Raw genomic sequence first — 26089 nt, forward strand, 5'->3', positions numbered from 1 at the left:
GACTTTTGGGGGTGGGTTCAGCCCCTCTCCTTCTCTAGGAACCCACCTCCACCCACACAGGTGGACCCCCTCACCTCGTTCTCTCTGCAGCACCCACGCACCTGGCCACAGGTGATCCAGGGGTGGATGTTTGACCCAAGGTGAGTCAATTGGCGTCTCTCTGCCAAGAATTTGGAATCGGGTGTGTGAAATGCTTTCAGTTCCTTATGATAATCCATTCCTCTTTTTCCTGAAGCTAATTTGAGTAAAACACTTTCACTTCCTTATAATAATTAATTCTTCTTTTTCACTTAATTTCAGTGGGTTTCTGTCACTTGCTAGAGCCTAGAGGACACCGCTCTCTTAATCCTCAGTCACATGAGCTAAACTCCCCCCAGTCCCTCTTGCAAGGGGTGTCAGAGGCCTTGCCCCCTGAAGCCCAGGCTACACCTCAGCGCCGAGACCCTGACTCACCTCTGACCGGCAGCAGGTTGCTGTGAGGGGCGCGTTCGGCAGCGTTGGCTCTGTTGGCCGCCGTGCAGTAATACTGTCCCTCCTGCTCCTTGCTAGCTTGCAGCTTGCTCCAAAATACCTGGGTGTCATTTGAGATCACTTGGTGGAAGGGTTTGCCCTCCTTTTCTCTGTAGAACCTATAGGTGATGGGACCAGAGCCTTCATTCACGGAACATCGAAGCACGATTTCCTTCCCAGACTCCACCGCCTCACTCAACAGGATGGAAAGCTTGACCTCGCTCACGGGGGCTGAAACGCAGGAAGAGGATTAGCACTGCTTTTCCTAAACACGAAACAGCCGCTGCGTATGGGCCAGACACCGCCCCGGCTCTGACTCGGACTCGGATTGTGCCCCTCGTTCAAGTCTATCCTCTCATCCCACCTTCTTCTCAGTTCCTCCCCTGATTAGCCCAGAAGGGTGGCCAAGCCACAGACGCCTCTTGTCCTCACTTGCTCAGTAAACAGAAGACATCAGGGACACCTCCCTTCACTCAGCACTTTGAAGATTACTGGCCACTCAGCCTGACTATAAGTTCAGCTTCATGTTCTGTTGAGGGGTGTGTGTGTGTGTGTGTGTGTGTGTGTGTGTGTGTGTTAGTGATTTCTCTCTCTCTGCTTAGAAAGACTCATGGCGCTTCCAGATCTTACAAATAACCTCGACCCACTGCCTTCCCTGGCTATCGTCCTGATTTTCTCCTTTTTCCCTTACGCTTTTACATCCTCATTTCCCACTTTTTTGTTACCCCTGAAATCTGACTTCCATCCTCTGCTCTGACACCGCACTCTTATCTCCAGTTTCAAAGCAACTCAAAAGGTCGCCTGATCCCTGACCAACGTCCTTGAGTCCCCTGCAGATTAAATTCAATGGTGGATGTTCTTCCTCCAGTCTGTCAACCTCGCTCGCCCTGTAGTTTCACTGTCACCAGCCCTTCCTGTTGAACTCAGCCCTGCACAGGGCTTCTGTGCAGCCTCACAGCCCTGATTCTCCTCCTTCCTCGCCTGCCACCCCTGCTTTTCACTAGTTATTCTTTCTCTTGCCCCGGAAATATGGACTTTCTGAAAAATTCAGTCCTCAGTTTTCCATCTCCTCTTTGGTGAACTCACCTATACTCACAGCTTCTATTCCTGGACATTTAACACCTAAACAGATAGCTCTAGTCCAGATTTCTTTCCTGAACTCCTGGTTTCCCTTTTTACCTGGGCATTTCCACCTGGAAGCCCAGCCAGCCTCACTCCCAGCAGGTCCGAGCAGAACTCGGCTATCTCTTATATCTCCTCCCCTTTTCCCGGCTCCCTGCTCCAAAATCCTGATCCTCAAATGTCCTCCCAGGTAGACTTCACTACTACTGTGAGAGGACTGCCCAGCAGAGGGGCATTCTGACTTTTGAGTTGCTCTCCCGTGAGTGTAAGGCGAGACCACGGAGCTGTTGGGCAGAGGGAGCCAGCACCAGGACCGGGACAGCAGGGGTCCCGCACAAGGGCAGACTCCCAGAGGGTCCAGCTTGACCTGAAGGCCTCTGTCACTGTGACACACCGGGGGGTAGTGGCTCCAAGCCAGACTGCCTGCACTCAAATCCTGACCCCCCACCCACCAGCAGTTTGCCCTAAGCCTTAGTTGCCTTACCGTAAAACAAGGACAATACTACTACCGGTCTTACGTGGCTATTATAAGTATGAATTGGAATAATTTACTACAGTACTTCACACAGGGTTGGACACGTGGTCAGAGGTCAGTAAATGTTGCCACTGATATTGACCCACTTGAAACCAAGAGTTTCACATGAGCTTCTGCTTTAGCCTCTGAAATATCCTGAGGTCTCAAGTCTCCACCCCTTTGTGTTGATCCAACCACAAGGTTGATCTTCCTAAGAACCCATCTCATTCTATCCTTCCTTGTCTCTCATGGCTCTTCATTGCACACGGGACAATTCCCAACCTCTAAGACTGGCATTTGATGCCCTTCACAGTAGGGATCTGTCACTTTTGTAGCTTATAACCAGCGGTTCTCCATTCCTAGCCTTTGTTTCCAGCCATCTGATTTACCCACAGTCTTTTGAAGTGTTCCCCGGAGCTGTTGGCTCATGTGCTTGCTAAAGATGGCAGGCCATCTTCAGGCATCTCTGCCCGCCCATTCCCAAGCCCAGCTCTTCCTCAAAGCTTTCCACCTAAGCTAGACACTGTCTCCCATGCCCTGAACTACTACCACCAGTATCATGAGGATATGGTTCATGTGACACATAATCAAGTGTTGCCTGTAACATGTTTTCTGTGCTCGTTTGTACTGTTATTCAGGCATTTCTCCATTATTTAATCAGGAGATCCTGTGTTTCTTATTATAGCATTGAAAATGAAGAATATATCCTCTTTTTTGTATGTCCCATAGCATTTGGTGCTTAATTTATGTTAATGTTAACCGGAAAAGTATGCCTACTATTAGACCATACATTAATAGAAGCAGTAATCTCTCTATCTAATCCATCTCCACAGCAGCATGTGCAGATAAGCAATTATCAAATAAGAAGCAGACACAGGATGAAGAGGAGGAAGGCTTTTTCAGCTCCTTCCAATGGATGCAGGGTATGCAAGAGATCCAAGCAATGGCATAGCCACCCTCCAGACAATGGTATGTTTTTCTTGAGTATAAGAATCCCAGACAAGTGTTAGCAATTCCCATGAGATCAAGGCCAGTAGCTGTCACTGCTGCGTGTTCCGCCATGGCAGAGACCCCCCACCATGAGTCAACAGTAGAGAAGAGTCCTGGTCTATAGTTCTCAGAACTGAGAGGTGGTTCTCAGTTCATCCGAAAAAGAGGAAATGCTCAGGGAGCCCAAACACTCAACTTTAGTGCTTCCTGAAGTCAGGACACTTGCACGCTTATGATATTTTAGCACTTCACTAGAAACGTTCTGAAAAGAGATTACACTGGTCACAGCAATAGTCCCCAAATATTTTCTGGCCCCATTTACTGGGCCTCGGTCATGCTTTGATGCATATCTTGCTAACGGACTTTGCACAAGTACCACCCACCTCTCTTATTGTCCCCACAATCCCTGGGCAACCCTAAACCTTCAAAAAATGTTAACTAAAGCCCCAACCCCACATGATTTCTTCTCATAGCATCGCAACTCACCTATCACCTTGACCCTCAGGACCTCGCTGAACATTTTGGCATGGGAATGGCAATTATCGGCGACACACTGGTATTCCACATCCTTGGTTGGCTTATCTTTGAAGACTGCAGGATCATTGGAGCTCTTTGTACAACTCTCCAAAACTCTATTTGCTTTTAAAAGCTGATAAGCAATAGGCCAGGTTCCGTTTATAGATTGGCAATAGACTTCTATGGTCTGTCCTTTTATGACTTCAGACTGGGCATCGTGAGAAATCCTCGGCTTGGAGAGCATTTCTAGAACCACAGAGGGAGAGATCGTGTATTAATATAGTGTTGGAAGCAGGAGCTGAGCCTCCAGCCCAAGAGGTTTCCTTCTCCAAAGTCTGGGCTTTGTTTTCTCTATCACCGTAATTTCAAATGCCTGCCTGCCTTATCTGCCTTCATGGGACTCCCATAACGCTGCGTGTGTGTGTGTGTGTGTGTGTGTGGTGAGAAGAGAGAGGGAAAGAGAAGTGCAATAAGCAAAATAAAGAAGGACACAAATTCAAGGAAAGCATTATATTCCCATCAATTCATATTTATATTTTAATATAACTCTCATGCACGCATACACGTAAATCTACTTTTCTTGTGCTGAGAACAGACACAGAAAAGCGTAAGAAAAGTATAACAAGTATCCAAATAGAATGTATTTGAAAACAAATTATTCTGAGTACCTCAACCTCTCCTGGTAGTAAATTGCATTCCTCAGGAGACACGAATTCTACCAGGTCATGATTTAGATATCAGCTTATGTATAAGCCTTATAAAATGAAATGACCTCCTCCCAAGAACTACAAAAAAATTAAAATGTAACAACTCACATTTGTCTCTTGCGTTCTTTCCTTTTGAGTTAGGTGGGTGGCTAGAGAGTCAACAATAGGCTAAAATATCCTAGTTCATTTGAGACTAAAATCTTAGCTGGTTAAATCCCAGCCACAGGTTAAACTGAAGGACCATGATTGAATAATAATAACATGGACAGTGACAGCTTGCCTGGAGATCTATATTCATCAAGAGCTTTGCTACTCAAAGTGTGGTCCAGGGGCCAGGAGCACCCCTCGTTAGAGAGGCTGGAACGGGCCCTGACCGGACCTACTGAGTCAGAACCTGTGTTCGGGTCTTGTATGCACATTCAAGCCTGAGAAACCCAGCTCTCGGTGCTCAAATACCTACATTCCGCCTACCAGAGGTCCTACCCCTTCAGGTTAGCCAGGTTATGGATGAAAATCTGGGGCTTAGATCTTCTTAAAGTTTAATGTTGACTAAGCAGTGTTTCCTCTGTGACCTTTCGGGTGGGTGCCTGCTCCAGCGACCGGAACCTTGCCCATTCGGAGTCCGCACCATCAGCACACTGTCACAATAAAGCTATGAACTTGATTTTGGCCAACGTTTTCCTTGCACTGCCTCTCTCCTGCGCTCTGAGCAGGAATACCCACTTCTGTTCATCCTCTCTGTCTCACCCTTCTCTCTCCCCCTTCAGCTCTTCCCCTGCCTGGGTCTGATCTGCCTTCAGGCTGGACAGGGTGGCAGCTGGCGATAAACTCCTCCATCCCATTCAATCCGGGGACACCCTCGGAGTCAGCAAGGCCGTACTCACCACACACCGATATCTGGACTGTGTTGCTTTTCTTGACTACGTTGCCGATGGCGGCAGTGCAGGTGTATGTCCCGCTGTCCCACTCCGAGGCTATCTTGGTGAAATTCTGAGCCTGTGACACAATCATGTCTCCCTTCTGGAGGGTGAAGTTGGCTGCAGGCGCTCCTGGGATGGAGCATGACAGGTTCAAGCTCTCACCTTGGTCCAGACGTGAAGAGGAAAATTCCAGCTTCGGTCTGGGAAACAGTTCTGAAAAACAGTGAGTGGGAATGGAGCAAGATGTGTCTGGCCACCATCCTGAAGCCCCTTCCTGGAGAGGCCCTTGGCCCAGCTGCTGTTGGCAGAACCAACTCCCAACCTCCTGCAAAAAATTTCCCTTCGCTTCTCGTACACCTGATGCTTACACCGTTAAAGAGCTAGACTTCGCTCTTTGCCTGGGGTTCCAAAGGCAGATTTTACTCTCTTGTTAATCCAATTTATTTCACAGACATGAATTAGACAAGTCTTGCAACTTGTAACGGAGCGAGTAACAATTCCCACGCTCACTCATTTATTGGTTCACTCACTCATTTCATTCCACGAGTGTTTGTTGCCGGCTGTCTCGGCGGTGGGTGCCTTGCGCGGCACTGGGAGACAGAGCAGATAAGAAACAGCCCCTGACTTCCATGTGCTCACATCTAGTGGGTGATTCTGACATGCTGTTTGCAGCAGAGCCCACAGAAGGAACACTGAGCCTAGGCCTGGGAAATCGGGGAAAGGCCTCGTGGAGGGAGTTTTCCAGGAAAAGTGTCCTGGGCAGAGCATCCAGGCTGCTAAAACAAATGCCGTAGACTGATCTGTTTATGTCTATAAATTCTTCAAAGGCAAACCCTGGTCTCAGGTAGCTCTCTACCCCCAATAAGTTGCCCTGCATACAGAAAGTACTCAATATATGTTGAGTTGGTACTTTTCTCTAATGAGATGATATAAATCATATCAGTAAAAAATATCATGAGCATCAAAATATTTGTCATTATCAATAAGTAACTAAAGTGCTAGCACACACTGCAGACCAGCAGAACCCAACATATATGCCAGTCGCCCCGCTGGGTAGTCGGCAGCCTGTCTATGATACTGGGGACAATTGCTGACGCCTCACACTCAACACTTGGCATGTATGGGGCGTTAGTAAACGAGCAGGGACGAATGAGTGTACACATGCGTGAACAAACACCTGCACCGGGGAGCTAGGAGGTGCTAACTCCCTCTGCCCCCGGGAAACACCGTCACCCAACATTCATTCCTTCATTCTACAAGTACGCATTGAACCCCTACTGTGCGCCAGGCGCTGTCTAGGTGTTAAGGACATAGCACTGAACAAAACAGATCACGTTCCTGCCCTCAGCAGCTTACATTCTAGTGGTTAAACACATACAATAACAAACAAGAAAGGTAGAGTATTTTTTTTGGTGTTGAGTATTTTAGAGAAAAATAAAGCCAGATTGGGAACGGACACGACTGGAGCTCTGACTTGGGGGGAAAGGCGGTACATGGGTAACGTATGTAACCTGCAATTCTGTATCCCCCATAACAATAAGATGAAATTAAAAAAAAAAATAAAATAAAGCCAGGTAAGGGGCATAGGAATCTGAGGGAACTTTTAAGCTCTTGGGTTTGGAAGTCAAACAGGCTTAGGGGGTGACACTTGTTCTGCTACTTGGTGACCCTGTAATCCTTGGGTGAGTTACTAACCTCTCAGTCTCATTTTCCACATCCATAAAGTAGGCATCATAATACCTGCCTCCTAGAATTGTTATGAGCGTGAAATTAAAATGTATATAAACCTGTTGTACAGTGTACAAATAAGAGGAATTGTGACTATTATTTTTGAGTTTACTAATGGTTTCTCATTCATGGCCCCATCATAGGACCCATGTCTGGGATCTAGCATAGTGCTTGACACAGAGGACAGATAAATATATTAATAACATAGTAATGGAAACGTTAGCTAACATTCATTGAGTGTTCACTCTATACAAGGAATGGAGCTAATGCTTACAGCATAGTTCTCCCTCTTTCTTTTTTTTTTTTTTTTTTTTTTTTGCGACACAGTCTCACTCTGTTGCCTGGGCTAGAATGCAGTGGCGTAATCACAGCTCACAGCAACCTCAACCTCCTGGGCTCAAGTGATCCTCCTGCCTCAGCCTCCCACGTAGCTGGGACAACAGGCACGCACCACCATGCTCAGCTAATTTTTCTATTTTTTGAAGAGATGGGATCTCACTATGTTGTTCAGGTTGCTCTCGAACTCCTGACCTCAAGTGATCCTCCCACCTTGGCCTCCCAAAGTGCTGGGATTACAGGTGTGAGCCACTGTGCTCAGCTCTAGTTATCTTATTTAATAATTATAACAGTCTTGTGAGGTGAGTGCTACCAATATCCCCATCTCTCAGAGCTGAGGCAAGTTCCGTAACTCACCCAAGGTCACAGAAGCAATGATGGGCAGGGTTGGGATTCTGCACCAGAGCTTGCACCCTCAACCACCACACACACTGCTTTCTTGCTCAGCATTGACTTTTCCCCACAAGCACCAAAGCCCCACCTGAGCACATTCATTTGGACAAGCAGGGGCAGAGAACGCATCAGCTCTCCTTGGCCACCCTGGATCCTAGCACAGTAGCTTCTTGGCCCTGCCGTACGCCAACACCCTCCCACAGCATCCTACCTGTTATGTTGACCATGATGCTGCTGACCTTGGATATGCGGCTGGACTCCACTTTGCACGTGTAGTTGCCGTTGTGCTCCACCATGGCCATGACTGAGTAGGTGGCCACATCGCTGTGTTTGCTGTTGGCCACAATCACCTTGTCTTTCTGGATTATGATTTCTGGAAACTCCTGAGCCAGGTGTGTCACTTGAATGGTGCACTTAATGTGGAGCTGATCTCCTTCTGTGATCATTCCCAAGGGGGTGACATGGAACTTGGGAACAGAGAAGGATTCTATAAGAGAAGAGGACAACCTGGTTGGACTCAGGTTCAAACCTGGGCCAGGGGAAGGCACCTCCTACCCTTCTGCCCTTCTTGCTGGTCCCCCTTTTTCCAACTTCTGATTCTCCTAATTAATTTTAAAAATTCAATCTTTCCTCTCTAAAACCTTCACCTAAGCTGCTCTGATGGTCTCTCACTTCTTGCTCATTTTTGTATCTTCAGCCATCTTCTTAACCACAATTATCTGACTTCTTAAGCTTCCCAGCTTCTCTAGAGCTCGTCTGCAGAACTTTCTTCAGATAATCTCAGAAATAACCACAGAAGGCCAGGCGCCGTGGCTCACGCCTATAATCCTAGCACTCTGGGAGGCTGTAGGCGGGAGCATTGCTCGAGGTCAGGAGTTCGAGACCAGCCTGAGCAAGAGCTAGACCCTGTCTCTACTAAAGATAGAAAACGTTAGCCAGGCTGGTGGTGCATGCCTGTAGTCCCAGCTACTCTGGAGGCTGAGGCAGGAGAATCGCTTGAGCCCAAGAGGAGTTTGAGGTTGCTGTGAGCTAGGCTGATGCCACGGCACTCTAGCCCAGGTGACAGAGCAAGATTCTGTCTCAAAAAAAAAAAAAAAAGAGGGGGAGAGGGGGAAGAAAGGGAAAAAAAAGAAGAAATAACCACAGAAGTTAGAAGTGACTCTTCCTCCTGACCACCACGAATTTTCTAGGCTCTTCCCATACCATTTCAGGGAACTTGGTGTTTCAGCACAAATATTTTAAAGCTTTCAAAAGTGACAACTTTTGAAATATGCTTCATGGAAATGCATATTTAAATAAGCATATGTTCCCCAAAAGTGGCTTCTAGTCTATTCTATTTCGTTTTTTACAATGTTGGCTATGACTCACTTCATTGATTTCATGACTCATGCACTTTGAAAAACAGTTTTAATAAAATATGGGTCAGATACCAGGGTGTGGGATCTTCAGGGAGGTAGGGCTCAGTCCTCGCCTTTTGTTACCATGTTCAACAAAAAACAAACCCAGAGCATAAACTGGAATACATACACAAATAATGACTATGCAAAATACAGAGTAGGGACATTAGAAATGCTAAAAGTGAATTTAGAGGGATATAATCCTTTAATATTCATTAGTGGCTTTTAAAATTATAATGTCATTTATATTCATAATAAAAAGCTCTCATTCAAAAATAGCCTACTTTCTTAAATAAAAGTAAAAGAAAAAAAGGGAAGGCATCTTTTAAGACAATCAACTTTTAGGCCCTCTGGGATAGCTTACTAAGAACTGAAGGGTTTTTTTCTTATACCCAAATTAACTTGAGATGCACCAGAGATTTAAATGCAGAAAGAAAAAAAGAAGAAAGAAAGAAAGAAAAAGCAAGCAAGCAAGAAAGAACAAACAGAAGGAAGGAAGGAAGGAACGAACCACAGACACAGTGAAAGAAGACATAGGCTCATCTTTTTCTTCCATGACCCGAAAGTGTGGACGACCCTTAGGTGTGAATCACAAAACTGAAGTACCATAAAGAAAAAAGGTAGATAAATATGACTGACTGAAGATTAAAAACTTCTGCAAGGAAAAACTTATAAAATACAAAGACAAATGACAAACTGGGAAAAATATTTGCATAGTACCTCTGCCAAAGAGCTAATCTCTTTAATTTATAAAGGGCTCGACTCAATCAAGAATAATAAAAATGAGCAAAGAGTAATGGATAGGTAATTTACGGGAAAAATGTAAAAGACTCATAAATATACTTGACCTCACTTAAAACTAAAGAAATAAAAATAACAACAGTGCTATATCACTGCACCTCAATTAGATTGGCAAAAATAATAAATTGTTGACAATACCCTGTGCTGGTAATGATGTGGGAAAATACACACTAGCATCACTTTTGATGGAAATATTCAACCATTTTGAGAGCAGTTTGATAATATCTATCAATACTGAAAATGACGACACCAATTGCATATCAGACTGAGGTGGGGGGTGGGGGAGGGGATGGGGGTATGCCTACACAATGAGTGCATTGCGCACCGTTTGGGGAGCGGTAACACTTGAAGGTGCTGACTCGGGAAGGGGGCGTGGGGAAGGGAGGGATATATAATAAAAAAAAAAAAGTTTTTATTAAAAAAAAAAATACTGAAAATGCACGAAACATGTGGATCAATAATTTGACTGCTAGGAATGAACACCTTAAGTAGTAGTATTCATAATAAAATACTTGCAAAAGTACATAAGTTATAAGTACAAGTATCTATACTGCAGGATTGTTCTAAGAACAGAAACTGGGAAAATACCTAAACGTTCATAAATACAATGTGAGGTAAATAAATGATGGCCCATTCCTATAGTAGAATTCTGATTTGCCACTTAAATTGATGTAGGTCTACTTTTCTTGATATGGACCAAAGTGCATAATATATATTAAGTTTTTAAAAAGTTATAAAATAGTGTGATAGGTCCCCATCTTTTGTAAAAACAAAAACTCTCTTCATATACAATATATAAATATACGTAGAAACAGTCTGGAGGACCATATAAGTGGTTTTCTCTGAGTTGTAGTACACGAATGATGGTCACTTTATATCGCACCATTTTTTTCTAAAAATTCTACACACACACGGGCAGGGGTGTGAAATGCCAAAAGAAGGGGGCTGTTTATGACAAACTTTAGGCTCCTACTTACTTTGGAAATATTTGAGGCTATTTACACGAGACTGTGGCAGTCCCAGGAACTGCAGGCTACCTGTCCTGCAGTTTGTCCTAGACTCTTCTAGGCTTCCCTCTGCTGCCGCCTCTTTCTCTCCTGAGAGCATTTCTCAGTTTGCTATTTATTTATCCAAAGCTGAGGACCCAGCCCCTCTTGCCTCCCACCCCACTTCCTGGGGCCTGACCCTCAATGGCGTAAAGCCACGATTTCCAAACTGCAGGTCACATGATGCATAAATGAGTCATGGCCAGTGTTTTAAAAAACTAGAATAGAGCAGGCTAAAAAAATAGCAAAATACATCATATATTTTAAGGGTAAGAACTGTTGGTAAAACTTTTGTTTGGTAAATTATATATACTTTAACCGTTTCATGGTCAAAAAAATCTTGAAAAATACTGACTTAAAATGATAAAAGAACAGGTCTTAAGTCCTGAGAACAGCAGCCCAGGCCGAAGGCCCAGCCCCCTTCCAGCTCTGGGCTTTCTCCCCACACCACCCCAGAAACCACAAAGAATGAAGAGAAGGGGAGCAGGGCTCTGACCTCTCACGGTGACCAGTTCACTCCTGGTGGATTCTGAGATCTCCATGTGGATCCCAGAAATGATCCTCGCTTGACATCGGAATATTAAAACATGGTCCTGTTCCTCAACGGGGAATTCCAGCATCACAAAATTCTGGTCCCGAGAAGTCTTCTCTCTTCTGTGCTTGACAATTTTTGTATCTAGTTCAAGTTTTTCAATTGTGAAATGTATTGGGGCCTTTTCCTCCAGGACAGAACAATTGACCATCACGACCCCACCTTCTATGGCCTCCCTTTTGTCCAGCGTCACCCTGGGATTGGGCACTCCTTTGGGGAAAGAGAAAGTCCATTAGTACCAGTTTCATCTAGTGGCACAAACCTCCCTAAGCTAAGTCACTGTGGTTGACTTTTTGTCCCCTGAATACCCAGGGCTACCTATCAGGCAATTGCTGAGCACGTGTGCCCAGCACAGTACCAGATGCTTTGAAAAATATAAAATATGCCAAAGATGGGGTTGATACTTTCAATAGTTTATAATCCCATTGGGAAAACAACACAGTTCCCAACTAATACAGTTTAAAGGAGAAAAAGCAGCCTGTATTTGTTAGTATTACTGCTATTGTTGTTATAATTGATTGAATGCCAGCCACAAGCTAGGACTGACTTTGATTTATTCCACAAACACTTACTGAGTAGCTACTATGAGCCAAATTCTTTGTTTGGGACATAAAAGTAAACCAAACACCACCTCTCTTCTCACGATTCTGTAGTCCAGTAGAACAGACAGATGTGTGAGAAACAGTTGCAACGTGGAGTGAAATAGCAAACTGCCATTTACTGGGATGTCGCTAGGTGCTAGAAACAATGCTAAGCTCTCCACCTATATGACACCTTTAACCCTCTCGATAACTTCCTGAACTGGACATTGTTATCTTATTTTACTGGTGAGGATTTGGAAGTTCAGAGCAGTGATGGGACTTGCCCAGATTGGACCCCAGGCAGAGTGACTGCAGAATCCAGTATCTCAACACACACATCCCTGTGGCTTTTATAGCCACGGATACCATGGAACATGGAGAAAGCCTAAGAGGTGTAAGGACCGGTACCCTGGAGGAGATCAATTTTGTTCTGGAAAGCGTCAGAGAAGAAATCGTTGAGTTGAGTCTTAAAGAAGAAATTGTAGTTGACGAGAAGATGAGATGAAGAAGGTGTTCCTGGGAGAGGGAAGAGCATGTGCAAAGGCGAGGAGGTTACAAATCGCCTGGCTTACTGGGAACGCATCGAATGCCTGCGTTTTCAGGTTAGGAGAATGCCAAGCAGGTGAGTGAGAGGGTGGTGGGTGGAGGTGAAGCGCAGGGTTGTTATTCCGCCGCAGTGCGGTGCGTGCTGCTTCATCTACTTGTCTTTGCTCAGTTGCAAGGCCTCACCTTTCACCGACACCTGGTACTCCTGGGAGGTCTTCTCCTTGTTGTTCAGAATCACCGTGCATTTGTAAGTGCCCGAGTCATAGACCCGGGCTTGGGGAATAAAAACGCTCTCCGTGCTCTCCATGGAGGAGACGTTGTGAAACAGCACGTCGTCCTTATAGAACAGCACCAGGTGCTGGGGCGTGACGTGCGAGGTGGTGCTGACGTCCACAGCGCACTGGAGCGTCAGGTTCTGCCCGTTTTGCACTGTCCAGTCGGGCAGGCTCCTCATGTGGATGCTGTTGATGGTGAACGCTAAATGCAAAGGGAAGGAGGACAGACACGCCTGTTATCTCAGACACTTCATCCTGGTGACCTTCAGCACATCAGATGGGGTATTATCACATCCCATGCAGCACTGAGGCCAGGGACCCCAAATGTCTATAAGGGGCAGATGGATAATAACTGTGCATAGTGGGTCAAGCATGAGGCAGTTGGTACTAAGCTGCTCCTTTTCCCGTTGAGACTAGGTGGCAGACTGTGACAAATATAAGATGTAAGCAGCCTGTGAGCTGCCACATCTCGACCCCTGGAGGGAGCATAGGATTCAGGCAGACAAGTGTTTAAGTCCTGGCTCATCGTTTATTATGTGACCTTGGGTGGTTAACCTCTCTGAGCTCAGTTTCCTCACCTGTAACATGGGGTAATAATACCTTCTTAGGTTTTTGCAAGAGACCTATAGGAGAGTAGCCAGAAAGCAGCCGGTACAGTGCCTGGTGCACAGTAAGTGCTTAATAAATGACAGCTACCTCCAATCTGAAACCAGATGGTCACGTCCAGGAACTCTTCTTCCCCACCCAGGCTGTACCAAATTAGCACAGCCCCAGCTGGCATTTTTTAGTTGATGGTCTCAGAGGCCTCACCAGATGGTGAGAACCTGAAACTATTTCGGAGGCAGCTACTTGCATTTCCACCCCCACCTGGTATTGAGAATCAAAGAGCACAGGTTCTCCTCTACCGATGCCAGGAATCTCTGGTCAAGCACCCAGCACAGCCACAGTGCTCAACCAGCTACCCAGCCTCTGCCAGAAACCAGGCTTGGGGGCAACTAGCCACGCGTGTCATTTCTGGCTGAGTCCTCTAGCACTGACTGGCTTATATCCAGCGACCATAGGCTGTCAGTAGCATTCCGTTAACTAGGGATCACATTCTGAGGCTGACAGTAGCAAGCTGATGGGAAGATAGATCGCCTAAGGCTGGGTGAGGTGGCTCACACCTGTAATCCTAGCGCTCTGGGAGGCCTGAGGAGGGAGGATCACTTGAGGTCAGGAGTTCGAGACCAGCCTAAGCAAGAGCAAGACCCGCCCCATCTCTACTAAAAATAGAAAAAATTAGCCGTGTGTGGTGGCTGGTGCTTGTAGTCCCAGCTACTTGAGAGGCTGAGGCAGGAGGATCGCTTGAGCCCAGGAGTTTGAGGTTGCTGTGAGCGAGGCTGAACCACTGCACTCTAGCCTGGGCAACAGAGCAAGACTCTATCTCAAAATAAATAAATAAATAAATAAAAATAAATTTAAAAAATAAATAAATAATAAATAACTAAATAAATAAATAAAAAATAAATGATGGATTGCTTAAAACTGGATGCGCTCTCTTGGCCTCTTTAGCTGTCAAAAAGAAAGAAAGAAAGAAAGACAGAAAGAGAGAGAGAGAAAAAAATTGGATGCTCTCTAGATATTTTAATAAGTATTTTGGTCAGTTGGCTGGTTGTGGGCCACCACTCTGAAATTTTTCCAAACTAGAAGGTTCTGGACCATGCTCAGTGGTCAGGACTTTTGTCCAAGCTTCAGAGGTGATCAGGGCAGGTCTATTTGTTGAGAATCTTTTCTGCCCTGTCTACAGGTCCTTCTATAGCCCACCTGTGATCCTAGTTATACCCTTAATGCTACGGTCCCCAACCCCCGGGCTGCAGACTGGTCCGGTCAGTGGCCTGTTGGGAACCAGGTTGCCTCACCACCTGAGCTCCAACCCCTGCCCCCCACCCGGGGAAAAATTGTCTTCCGTGAAACTTAGGAATCCACCACACAGCAGGAGGTGAGCGGCGGGTGAGCGGCAGGCAAACAAGCGAAGCTTCACCTGTATTTACAGCTGCTCCCCATGGCTCGCATCACCACCTGAGCTCCGCCTTCCCCCACCAAACTCTGTGGAAATATCATCTTTCAGGAAACCGGCCCCTGGCACCAAAACTGTTGGGACTGCTGCCTTAATGTACCTCAAACCACTACCTTCCCTGTGGTTGTTTTTCCAAGCACATGTATCTGGGCTTGATCAGCACTATAAAATATTCACTTTCCAAATTCCTGTCAGAAAAATACCTCAAACATCTCATGGTCTATCTATGGCTAGAAAAAAAATGGAATATATGTAAGGGGTCTGGGAGAAAATGTATCTAAAGCCCATGACCTTAAAACCAGATGTTCTCTGCCTCTTAAAACCCCCAAGTCCCTACATGTCTTCCTCATAAAATTCCACCATGCCCATTCTCAAGGAAGCTATCTATCCAGCATGCGGACCTGGGAGCTACTATGTCTGGTACACAGTGTTAGCCTTCTCTCTCATCTACCTCCATGAAGTGTGAATAATGCAATTATGGAATTATGGAATTTTTAATTTCTTATTTAAATTTTTGAGCGGATAAAGCAGTCAAATGTTTAAAACTCCCAAAGGCAGTTGGGACTCCCAAATGTCTATATAAAAACCCCAAAGAGTCTACAAATTATTTGAAATAATGTGAGTTTAGAAAGGTGGCTGGATATAATATTAATATTAAAAAATCAGCACAGTGGTCACTTCCGGAGGGACAGGGGATGGGCTAGAGAGGAGCACACAGGTATTGGTAACGTTCTCGTTCTTGGGTTCAGTGGTGGGGTATTGTAAATTCATTACATTATGAAAAACAAACACACATATAAATAAAACAAAAGGTGACTATGCCTGGATCAAAGATGAGTGTATGTTATGAATCAAGGATTATGATCAATCTAATGCTGTATAGTTGAGATCCAAAAAAAGAAAAATACAGAGAAAAAGATACAATGTCAAGTCCCTTTCCCATCCCTATCTCCAAACACCCAGTTCTCACCTCCCCTTGCTGAAGTAACCACTGATTTTAGTTTCTTGTGTATCCTTCCAGCCAGAGTTTCTTTATGCAAATATAAGCAAATACAAATACAAAGTCTTATTTATTCCTCTGCTCCTTTTACACAAGAGGTGGCACTCTATACACAAGGTTTGGCACCTTTGTGCAAACCTCACCCAGGGTTTAGATGGCCTTTAGGACTTCAGACACCAGAGACGGTATAGGACAGTCATGGCTTATATAAGACTCCTAAAAGTTCAACTCTTATCAGATGCTCTGAGAAGAATATTCATGGGTCAGGAATGCTCTGTATATTCTATGCTACTCTTTGGGCCAAAGAGATCTCCAGAAGTCTGTGTGCTTGGATCACCTTGCTACGGTCCCCCATAGAATTGCGTTAACCAAGTTAAGCTTTGGTGCTCTATTGAGGGGTGCTGTTATGGCCCGAATTCTGTCCCCTGCTGATTCATGTTGAAGCCCTAATCCCCAGTACCTCAGAATGTGACTGAATTTGGAGTCACATTCGAAGAAGTGATTAAGTTAAAATGAGGCCCTAAGGGTGGGCTTTATCGAATCTGATTTGTGTCCCTATAGGAAGAGGACACTTGGACACACAGAGGGACATCAGGCACGCACACACACAAAGGAAAGACCACACGAGGACACGATGAGAAGGCAGCCATCCATCTGCAAGCCAAAGAGAGAGGCCTCAGAAGGAACCAAACCTGTCCCTACGTAGATCTTAGACTTCCAGCCTCCAGAATTGTGAGAAAGTAAATTTCTCTTGTTCACATCATCCGGTGTGCGACACTTTGTTATGGCAGCTCAAGCTAACTCACATAGATGCTATTAAGAAATTGCCTTTTGGAACCCGGTAAGTCTGGGATATTGATGGGATGTTGTCCACGATGTCACAGTGTTCCAAAAGCACCTGGGAAAGCTGTTTTTATGCTGAACAACTGATTTATTTCTATCTCATGGATTCTGAGAATCTTCTCATGGATCTTGTTTCCCTTTTTGCTGTGGCTGCTAAGTACACACCCAAAATTTCACTTCTGCTTCCAGCAATCTTGGAATGTGTTTTGTGGGTTAAAAGGGCCACAGCTTTATTTGTCTGCCTTTATTTTCCTCTCATCTTAACATATCCAATTAGCAGTGGCAACATTAGAAAAACAAAAGAAAAAAGAGAAAATAAAATAGTTTCCTCTCATCCTGATTTCTTCATTAATTGTATCTTGTTGGACAAGAATACATAATTTTTATAAGGGGTCTCAAACCATTTTTGTGATAAGAAAAGGTTAGTTAGCTAGCTGGTCAGAGACACCAGCAAAACCTGTCTTTCTTTCCCTCTCTTTTAACAAAGTTAAGCCGTTTTTAAGTGATTTAGAATTTAATCTCAGACTTTAAAATGAGATGACAGTCCATGCCTGCCACTTGCTTCTGAACAATCAATTTAACAAAAAATGGCATCTAACTAGTCCGTGAGATGAAACAAGGTGATGGTTTAAATTCAAGTTATTTCCCACAGCATTCATCTTTTTTTTTTTTTTTTTTTTTTTGAGACAGAGTCTCACTTTGTTGCCCAGGCTAGAGTGAGTGCCGTGGCGTCAGCTTAGCTCACAGCAACCTCAAACTCCTGGGCTTGAGCGATCCTCCTGCCTCAGCCTCCCGAGTAGCTGGGACTACAGGCATGTGCCACTATGCCCGGCTAATTTTTTCTATATACATATTTTTTTAGTTGGCCAGATAATTTCTTTCTATTTTTAGTAGAGACGGAGTCTCACTCTTGCTCAGGCTGGTCTCGAACTCCTGACCTCAAGCCATCCTCCGGCCTCGGCCTCCCAGAGTGCTAGGATTACAGGCGTGAGCCACTGCAACCGGCCCAGCATTCATCTTTGAACTCCCTTTTTTGTCTTTTTCTGCAACTTGGTCTCCTGGTCCAAGCAGCCTACTGAGTGAGCTCTCAACACAGAATTTTCTTTGGACCATATTAATTTCTTTGGACCCCTCAATTGATATGGTCCCTGCCCAAGCACTCTCTTCCCTCTCAGGGCCAGTCAGGTCTCCTTTCATCACCTCTCTAGTACCGCCTACTTCACTTTAAGCTACCCTGTTTAGTCCAGTGACTCTAACAGGAGGTAATAAAGAGCAGAAGTCAAGTGCACAGAGCCAGACCAACTGGGCCGAATCCCACCTCTGCAACTAACAAGCTGCGTGACTTTTGGCCAATTACTCAACTTCTCTGAGCTTCAGTTTGTTTATCTAGACAATAGGCACAATCATTGTAAGTGTAATGAGAACCTCAATTTAAGTACGCGAAGCACAGTTCCTGGTACCTATAAAGTGCTTGAGAAATGTTAGCTAGCCACAGAAATAAAATCAACTCTTGAAAGCTTTAGAGCTATATCTCTAACTCCACGTTTCTAGGGAATTTTTTCAAATAAAAACCATGTTTTAAAGTTTCCAAGTTAATTTATAGTGATGTCTGCAGACTCCCACTTTTGTGCATCCCACCGTGTGTTCTCCACACGAGACATGAGGCTACTTGACTGTCATGGTCCTGGGTTAGCTGCCCGCCGTGGCTGGCTATGCCCTGGACGAGGATGCGGTCCTGGGTACAGAAGAGAGTCAAGCACACTCAGGTTCAAAACCCTGATCCCAAGGTCCTCAGCTGGGTGATCTTGGGGCCACCACTTCTCCTATAAAATGGGAACACTGACATTAGCTTTCCCTGGTATTTTGATCTTGAACAATGACTGACCCAAGGTGGCCGAGAGCACCGCAGGGGCCGTGTGTACACTGCCTGATGCCTGCGCCTGTTGACATTCCCTGCCTGTCTTCCTTAGCGCCACTCACAGCAAACATTTAAGGGGGCTTCTCTGTGCAAAGCATTGTCCCCCATACTGGGGGTTCAGAGGAGAGTGAGGCTGGTGCAGTTTCTGCCCACGGGGAGCTCAGCCTGCATTTCACAACTCTTCCCTGCTCTTTCTGACTCAGCACAATCCCTGCCTGGGCCTCCCCCTGACCGGGCCTCATTCATTTCTTTTTTACAGGAGCCCGATCGCTTTTTAACAATTTTAAATCAAACTTGGCTAAAGCACCACAAAGTGGCTTCTTCGGTGGGGTTGGTACCCACGGGCACTTCCTCCATCTTGTCTTTCTTCCTTTTTTTTTGAGAGACAGAGTCTTGCTCTGTCGCCCAGGCTAGAGTGCAGTGGCATCATCATAGCTCACAGGAACCTCCAACTCCTGGGCTCAAGCAATCCTGCCACCTCAGCCTCCCCAGGATCTGTGACTACAGGTGCATGTCTGGCTAAATTTTCTATTTTTAGTAGAGATGGGGTCACACTGTTGCTCAGGCTGGTCTCGAACTCCGGAGCTCAAGCGATCCTCCCACCTCAGCCTCCCAGAGTGCTAGGATTACAGGCGTGAGCCACCGCGCCCGGCCCATCTTATCTTTCTAAGCAACTCGAACATCTGTCTGCTTAGAGAAATGAGCTCAACTGATGCACCAGCAGAACATCACGTTCCCACGGTCAGCTGCGACAGACAAGGGAGAAGGGAGGGCAGGATGGGAAAAGGAAAATCATCTCATAAAATTTATCAAGGTATGAGTCCCAGCTCTTCATTCTAACGCAAAACACCGTTGACTCGAGGCCTAGTTTTTACCACCACCACGACCATCAGCTGCCCTTGCTATATACAGCCAGCTTTCAGGAGGGCCCCCGGGGAGCCCGGCCTTCTGTTTGGCACACCTGTATGTGGTCGCCTCCCAATGATACCAAGGTGGGTCTACGTGACCAACAAAATATTCCAGGAGGAGTATGGGTATGTCACTTCCAAGATCAGGTTATAAAAGACAATGCAGCTTCTATCCCGGTCACTCTCTCTCCTTCTCTGGGATCCCTCGCTTTGGGCAAAGCCAGCTGCCATGTCCAAGCAGCCTTGTGGAAGGCCCACGTGACTGGGAGCTCAGGACCCCGAGCCAGAACCACCCACTGAGCCACTCCTGGATTCTGGACCCTCAAAAACTGTGTGAGAGAGCAATGTGTGAGAGTACCCTACAACGTAAGCCACTAAGTTGTAGGGTAATTTGTTAGGCAGCAACAGATAACAAATACACCACCCAATCCATCTTCAAACCCGTTTACCTCATTCTTGTTTTGATAATACAGAAAACCATTATCCTCTTTCTGAATAAATTGTCCAAGCACGGCCGAACTGAATTACCGTGCGTAGGTCTCACTATTTACGCAGTAGAATGACTGTCCACGACCTGGGGGACCCGGGACCCTGGGAGGGCGAGGAGGGGAGTTAGGAGGCCCACGAGCCGCCTCTGATTGTGTACACATGTGCTTTTGCTAGAGCGGGGAGCCACAGCTTTCCTCACTGAACCCAGAAAGGTTCAGAAGTGTTGTGATGAAGGATGGTGTTGCAGAACAGCCTAAAGAGGTCAGATCTTTTCCACCTGGAGAGATGAAGGCTGATGGGGAAGGAGCCAAAGTTACAAAGTCACCACAGCACAGACAAGGCACCCAAGGACCACAGCACAGACAAGGCACCCCAAATGCTAAAACGATGGGGCCTACCTCCCTCCACCTCAAGGCCACTGGCCAGCAGATACTGATGCTCCCTGGAAAGAAAGCATCATGACTCAGCCAGCCACCCGGCCCTCAACCTGGAAATGACTCAGAGAGAAGAGCGGGGAGGGGGCCACCCAGCACTGTCAGGAAAATCACAGGGAGCCGCGAAGCATGGCATCCCTGCTGAACGTCTGCGCTCAGCAGAGAGCGGGCTGACCTATCTTCTCGTCTGAGTCTCGCTCAAGCACCTCCAAGTTCAGCTCAGGTCTGCATCAGTGAGACATTTACCAAGCACCCGTGTCAGGGGCCAGGCCATCGGGGTGAACAAGGACTCATCCCTGCTGCCCAAGACCGTGCAGGCTGGTGGGACCCAGACAGCTGGAGTCCCGTGGTGGCCGTGAGCGCCAAGAGGAAGGGCTGCCCAGGAGAGGTCAAGGAAAGTCTGAAGGGAAATGACCCCTGAGCCGCACCTACCAGGCCGAGGATAGGCGGCAGGGTGCTGTGGGCACGAGAACAGCGTGTACCAGGGCACAGGGGCGTGAGAAGTCAGCGCATTCCTTCCACGGCCCATCGTGGGGACCGGAGTGTGGGGCTGAAGAGGCGAGGGAGCCCTGTCTATGGTGCCAGAATGAGGGCCTTGTGCTGACAAGCGGGGCCCTGTCCCGAGGGTCTCCGGGAGGGGCGTGACAGCACCAGAGAGGAGTGCTAGAAACCAGTGGCCTTGGGGAGAGACTGAGGCCAGTAAACAGCCTGGGCCAGTTCCAGTGAAAGCTGAGGCCTGAGCTAGCACGGGTGGGCGCAGGGGGAATCGGGGAAGGGACAGACTGGAGATGCTTGAGTGGACTCAAAAGGACTTAGTTTTGGGGGTGATGAGAATGTTCTAGAGCTAGACAGTGGTGACAGTTGCACAAGGCTGTGAATGTACTGTCACTGATGACAAATTAGATATTATTTGTATTTTACCACAATAAAAAAAACAAGACCTGTTTGATTGGATATGAGATTGAAAGAATGGAAGATAAGGTTCCTGGATTAGGTTCCCAGGAGGACGTGGGTGCCACCAGCTAAATTACAACATGCCAGAAAAAGATAAGGAAGGAAGACAAAGTCACAGAGGTGCAGCTGGGTTTGAGGGGCCTGTAGGACACTGGGGGGAGACATCGAAGTCTGGCCCAGGTTATGCCTGAGGCCCGGGGCAGAGGCCAGGGCTGGGTTTGGATGGGGGATGTGGCTTTGGGGAGGGGGCCCGTGGAGGCGTAGAGAGGTGCGTTGGGCTCCAGAGAGGATATGATCAGGAGCCTGCAGAGACCAGGGATGGGGTTCAGACCCAGGGGAAAGTCAAAGTCGCCCTGGGAAAGGGGATCTAGAAGGTCAAGAAAGGAGGCTTCGGGGTGTGACCCACAGTCTGAGGCTGCAAAGGGGTCCAGTGGGCCAAGGGCCGGATGTGTTCCTTGCATTTGGCACCAGGTGGTCCTTGGTGGCCCCTGAGTGAGAGGAGACCCGATGGCAGAGGGTTGGGGGCTGGGGGTTTTGGGGGGCTGAGGCAGGCCTCTGTCAGGTGAAGACTGGGAGGCAAGGAAGCAGAAACCACGATTACGAACTGGCCTGCGGAGAGGTTCGACTGAGAAAGGACATGGCTAGATAGGGGGACACGACATAAATGGAGGGATTGGGTTGTTTGATTTTTCTTTTCCCTAAAAAAACAAGAGTTACCAGCTGTGTTTGCAGCCTGAGGGAAAGAGCCAGAAGTGGGGCTGGATAAATGTAAGAGTGGGGGGGCGGTGAGGGAGGAACGGGCTCAGAGCCCAGTTGCCTGGCGGTGGATGTCCCTCTGCAGCCGGCAGGGACCCTGGGAGGATGGGTGGGGAGGCAGATAAGCCTGGAGCCAGGCCCAGGCAGGAAGTTGAGGGAGTTCCCTCCAGACGGACTGTTTTCTAGGTGAAGACGGAGCTGAGGTCATCTCCTGAGCACGGGCGGCTGCAGCTGGGGGAAGGTTGAGGGGCCCGAGGAGTCCTGGGCTAGAAGGAGGGGAGAGGGCCGAGGCTGGCGAGGACCTTAGCCACAGGCGCAGAGTAGGGACACGGAGCACGCTGGCAGGCCATCACTGCAAACGCCGGTCTGGGGAGGCCCAAGGGGTGGCGACCGGGTCCCTGCCCCTCTGCTAACCCCAGTGTTGGCCCTGCACTGAGCCTTGTGGCCTCTGGGTCTCAGTTTCCCCGAGGGTAAAACTAGGCAGGGGCCTGAGGAAGCAGTCTCCTCTCCCCCCTCCAAGTCCTGCAGTTCCAAGGTCTGCCCTAAAGGCACCCAGGGAAGGGAGCAAACCGTCCATCTGAGGCTGGGGAGGGTGAAGAGAGAGCATGGCCCGTCTGGGAAACGGGAGGTCGAGAGCCAGAGGAGCAGGAGCCCCAAGGCAGGGGGTGTCTGCAGGGTGGGGTGTGGGGTCTGGGCAAGAGCTGGGGGCGCATGGGTTGGAGCGGACAGAGGGAGAGTGGGTGGTGCGGGAGCCATGATTGTCAAGGTGGGCTGGGACCCTATGGTAAACATCAGTATCATTCATTCGTCACTGCATGCCCAGCAGGTGAGTCACCTTCTTTTACCCATTCTCAGCCTCACACCACTCCCTGCCATAGGTTCTGTTTTCATCCCCATTTTACTGATGGGGAAAATTGGGGAAAAAGCTCAAAGAGGCAAAGGACACTGGTCTTAAGGACTAGATCAGGGCTATGGCTCCAGACAGATGTCGGGTCTCCGAGAATGGAGGTTCTAGGGCTGATGCCTTGCTAACTGGCCCCTGCATGGACAAGTCGGTCATTTCAGAGTCTCAGTGACACCATCAGTCAAGCAGGATGATCATGAAGATACCAGATGTCCTGCCTCCATGGGGATCCGATGCCCAAGGAAGCACTGGGCAGGGCAGCCTGGCAGACCGGCTGTTTCAGAAGCCAACTAGCCCACCCCACCCGGGCACTGCCCTGAGGCTCAGCTCAACCATCGAGCATTGTCCAGGGACTTCACTGCCAAAGAGCTGTGCAATTTGCCTGCAACCCCCTCACCCCCATTCTTTGCCGACTGACGTGACTTCTGACAAGGGGATAGTGAGTGTTCTGTGGTCTCTCCGTCCTTTCCCAGCACCCAGACCCAACTGAGCCCCTGCATTCATGTGGTCCCAGACGAAGGAGAACAAAACCCTCTTATCTCAAGACAAAGGTTCAAAATCAGCTCTTAACTGGACGATAAACCAGACTGCAAAGATAGGCAGCACCCCCGCCCCTTCCCTGTGTGCGAGATTTAATCATACCCTCACAGGCACATGGGAAATGAGATCCAGTATAAGTTTTTGATCATTTAGGATAAAAAAAAAAAGTTGTAGCAACAATTTAAACTATCGTCTGTCTTCTTGTGTCTGACAAATTGATTATATCTCATTTGTAAATAAAAACAATTAGGAATAGGTCAGGCTAGGAAAAGAAGCAGTGATAGTAGAAGAAAAATTATGAAATCGCTCATTTCTTATTCCCTCCCCAAATTTAGCCAACAGCAATTCACTGGGGTCTAGAAACGTACACTATCTCTAAAGCATCCTGATAGACCTTGGCTTAGGCTGGGTGCGGTGGCTCACGCCTACAATCCCATCACTTTGGGAAGCCATGGCGGGAGGATCACTTGAGATCATGAGTTCTGGATCACCCCGGGCAACATAGTGAGACCCAACTCTACAAAAAAATTTTAAAATTTAGCCGGGTGTTGTGGTGCCAGCCTGTAGTCCCAGCTACTCGGGAGGCTGAAGGCTGAAGTACAAGGATCTCTTGAGCCCAAGAGTTCGAGGCTGCAGTGAGCTATGATCATGCCACTGCATTCCTCTGGGTGACAGGGCAAGACCCTGTCCCAAAAAAAAAGAAGAAAAAGAAGAACTTGGCTTAGAATGAGGAGTTTTTTTCCCCTAAGCTCTTCTAAAAATGTCAAAATGGAATAAACTTTAGTTCTCATTTGGAATGTCTTTCTCAATTGTTATAAACATCAAACCCAAACGATTTAACATGTGTTTTAAGAATCACAGAAAAGAACGAACGAACCTAGGTAGAGAAATTGGTTTTATGGTAGAAACATCAGACTTACAGTTTTCCTGGCCCTCAAGGCTTGAACCTGGAAGAGACAGAAGAAATATGTTGAATTCAGAAGCTCCAGTTCTCTCGAAGTCAGAGTGAGGCGGGAAGGCAGTAAAAACTCACAGAGCAGGAGTGTCAGCAGGACTCCAAGCTGCATCTTGCCCCCTCGGGCCCACCCCGGCCGGGCGGGCAGCGTCCTCAGCTGCGGAGACTGCCAGGCACAGTTAGTTCTGCCTTCGGGCCATGCCTCTGAGGCAGAAGGCACTTCCCACACGCCGCAGATGAGAAAACTGCCCTGTGAAAAGCAGAAACCACTCTGGTAACTTCCCCGGGCGGCTGCGGAGAGACCGGCTGTGTCCCGGATCAGGTAATGGCGGCCATTGCTGGAAACCAGGAACAATGAGGCCTGGGCTGGCCCGATATCTCCTCAGGAAATGACTGGCCTTCCTGAGGGGCCACCGAGCGCAACAGTCGCTTTGTTTAGTTTCTTTAGGGAAAAAACAAGGCACGAGTGACATTTGCCTCAGCGTTCTTGACCCTTCCGTCCCGCCTGGGCTTTGGGGGCCCTTCTCAAGTGGGGTGCGGGGTTCCACCCTGCCTCCACCCAAAGGGCTTCTCTCCCTGGGCACCCAGCAAGATCCCTCTGCTTTTCCTGTGCTCCCCCCAAAAGGGGGCTCTTTCCACTCAGCGTTAATCTGGGCCCCCTAACTTTCCTGGGCTGACTCTTCCCCCAAATCACAAAGTCTGTCAGAGAGACCTGCTGAACTCGGAACTCGGTGGATCTAGAATGCTCTCCTGGCCTCCCCAGTGGGTTTGGGGGATGAGTTAGGCAGCCCCGTGGGGTGCCCACACCTCCTGGAGGGCCCCCTCTAGCCTGCACCCCCAAACACATACGTGCTATACCAGGGCACAGGGAGCTTCCTAAGACAGAAATCAGTTCCTTTCACCTCCCTGTTTGAAACCTTGCAATGGCTCCCCACTGCCCTCCACAGAAAGTCAATTTACAACGCTGCCAAATTCAGCCCTTGCTCACCTTTCCAGCCCCGTCTTTCACCACTACCTTCCTGGCCCCTACAACCTGGTTGCTAGAAGTTCTAGTTCCCAGAACGCTTCGTGTGTTTGTGTAACAGAGTAGTCGCCCCTCCTCCCATAGCTAGGGAAGGGTAATGGGGGTGAGGGGGCGGGATATGTAACAGAAGAAATGGCTCGAAAACATGGCAGAATGTTTTATGTCTCACTAAAACATCCTGCACTCCTTTTGGAGGACTAGGACCTGCCTTCCTGCCTCAGGCCAGTGGTCGGCAGGGGCAGGGGAGTGTCTTCGGTCCTTTGTGCCACAGGAGATGGCTCAAGGGAATTGTCTGGGTGGACGTCATGAGATCACTTTGGCCGAAGATGGGATT

At 47.7% G+C, this 26089-nt stretch overlaps 1 protein-coding gene across 1 annotated transcript in view; it reads right to left on the reverse strand.

Moving 5' to 3' along the window:
- The window catches only part of PECAM1 (platelet and endothelial cell adhesion molecule 1), a 50900-nt gene extending 25860 nt beyond the window's left edge, over positions 1-25040 (reverse strand). The window contains exons 1-8 of the mRNA XM_069481615.1: positions 24810-25040; positions 24697-24723; positions 12883-13176; positions 11477-11782; positions 7948-8223; positions 5244-5492; positions 3623-3898; positions 454-741 (exon numbers count right to left, since the gene is read on the reverse strand). Coding sequence (XP_069337716.1) covers positions 454-741; positions 3623-3898; positions 5244-5492; positions 7948-8223; positions 11477-11782; positions 12883-13176; positions 24697-24723; positions 24810-24843 — 1750 coding nt within the window. The 5' untranslated portion in view covers positions 24844-25040. The remainder of the gene's footprint in view (positions 1-453; positions 742-3622; positions 3899-5243; positions 5493-7947; positions 8224-11476; positions 11783-12882; positions 13177-24696; positions 24724-24809) is intronic.
- Between the last annotated feature and the right edge of the window lie 1049 nt (positions 25041-26089).

The sequence above is a fragment of the Eulemur rufifrons genome, chromosome 9, assembly GCF_041146395.1.
Source record: "Eulemur rufifrons isolate Redbay chromosome 9, OSU_ERuf_1, whole genome shotgun sequence".
Classification (NCBI taxonomy): Eukaryota; Metazoa; Chordata; class Mammalia; order Primates; family Lemuridae; genus Eulemur; species Eulemur rufifrons.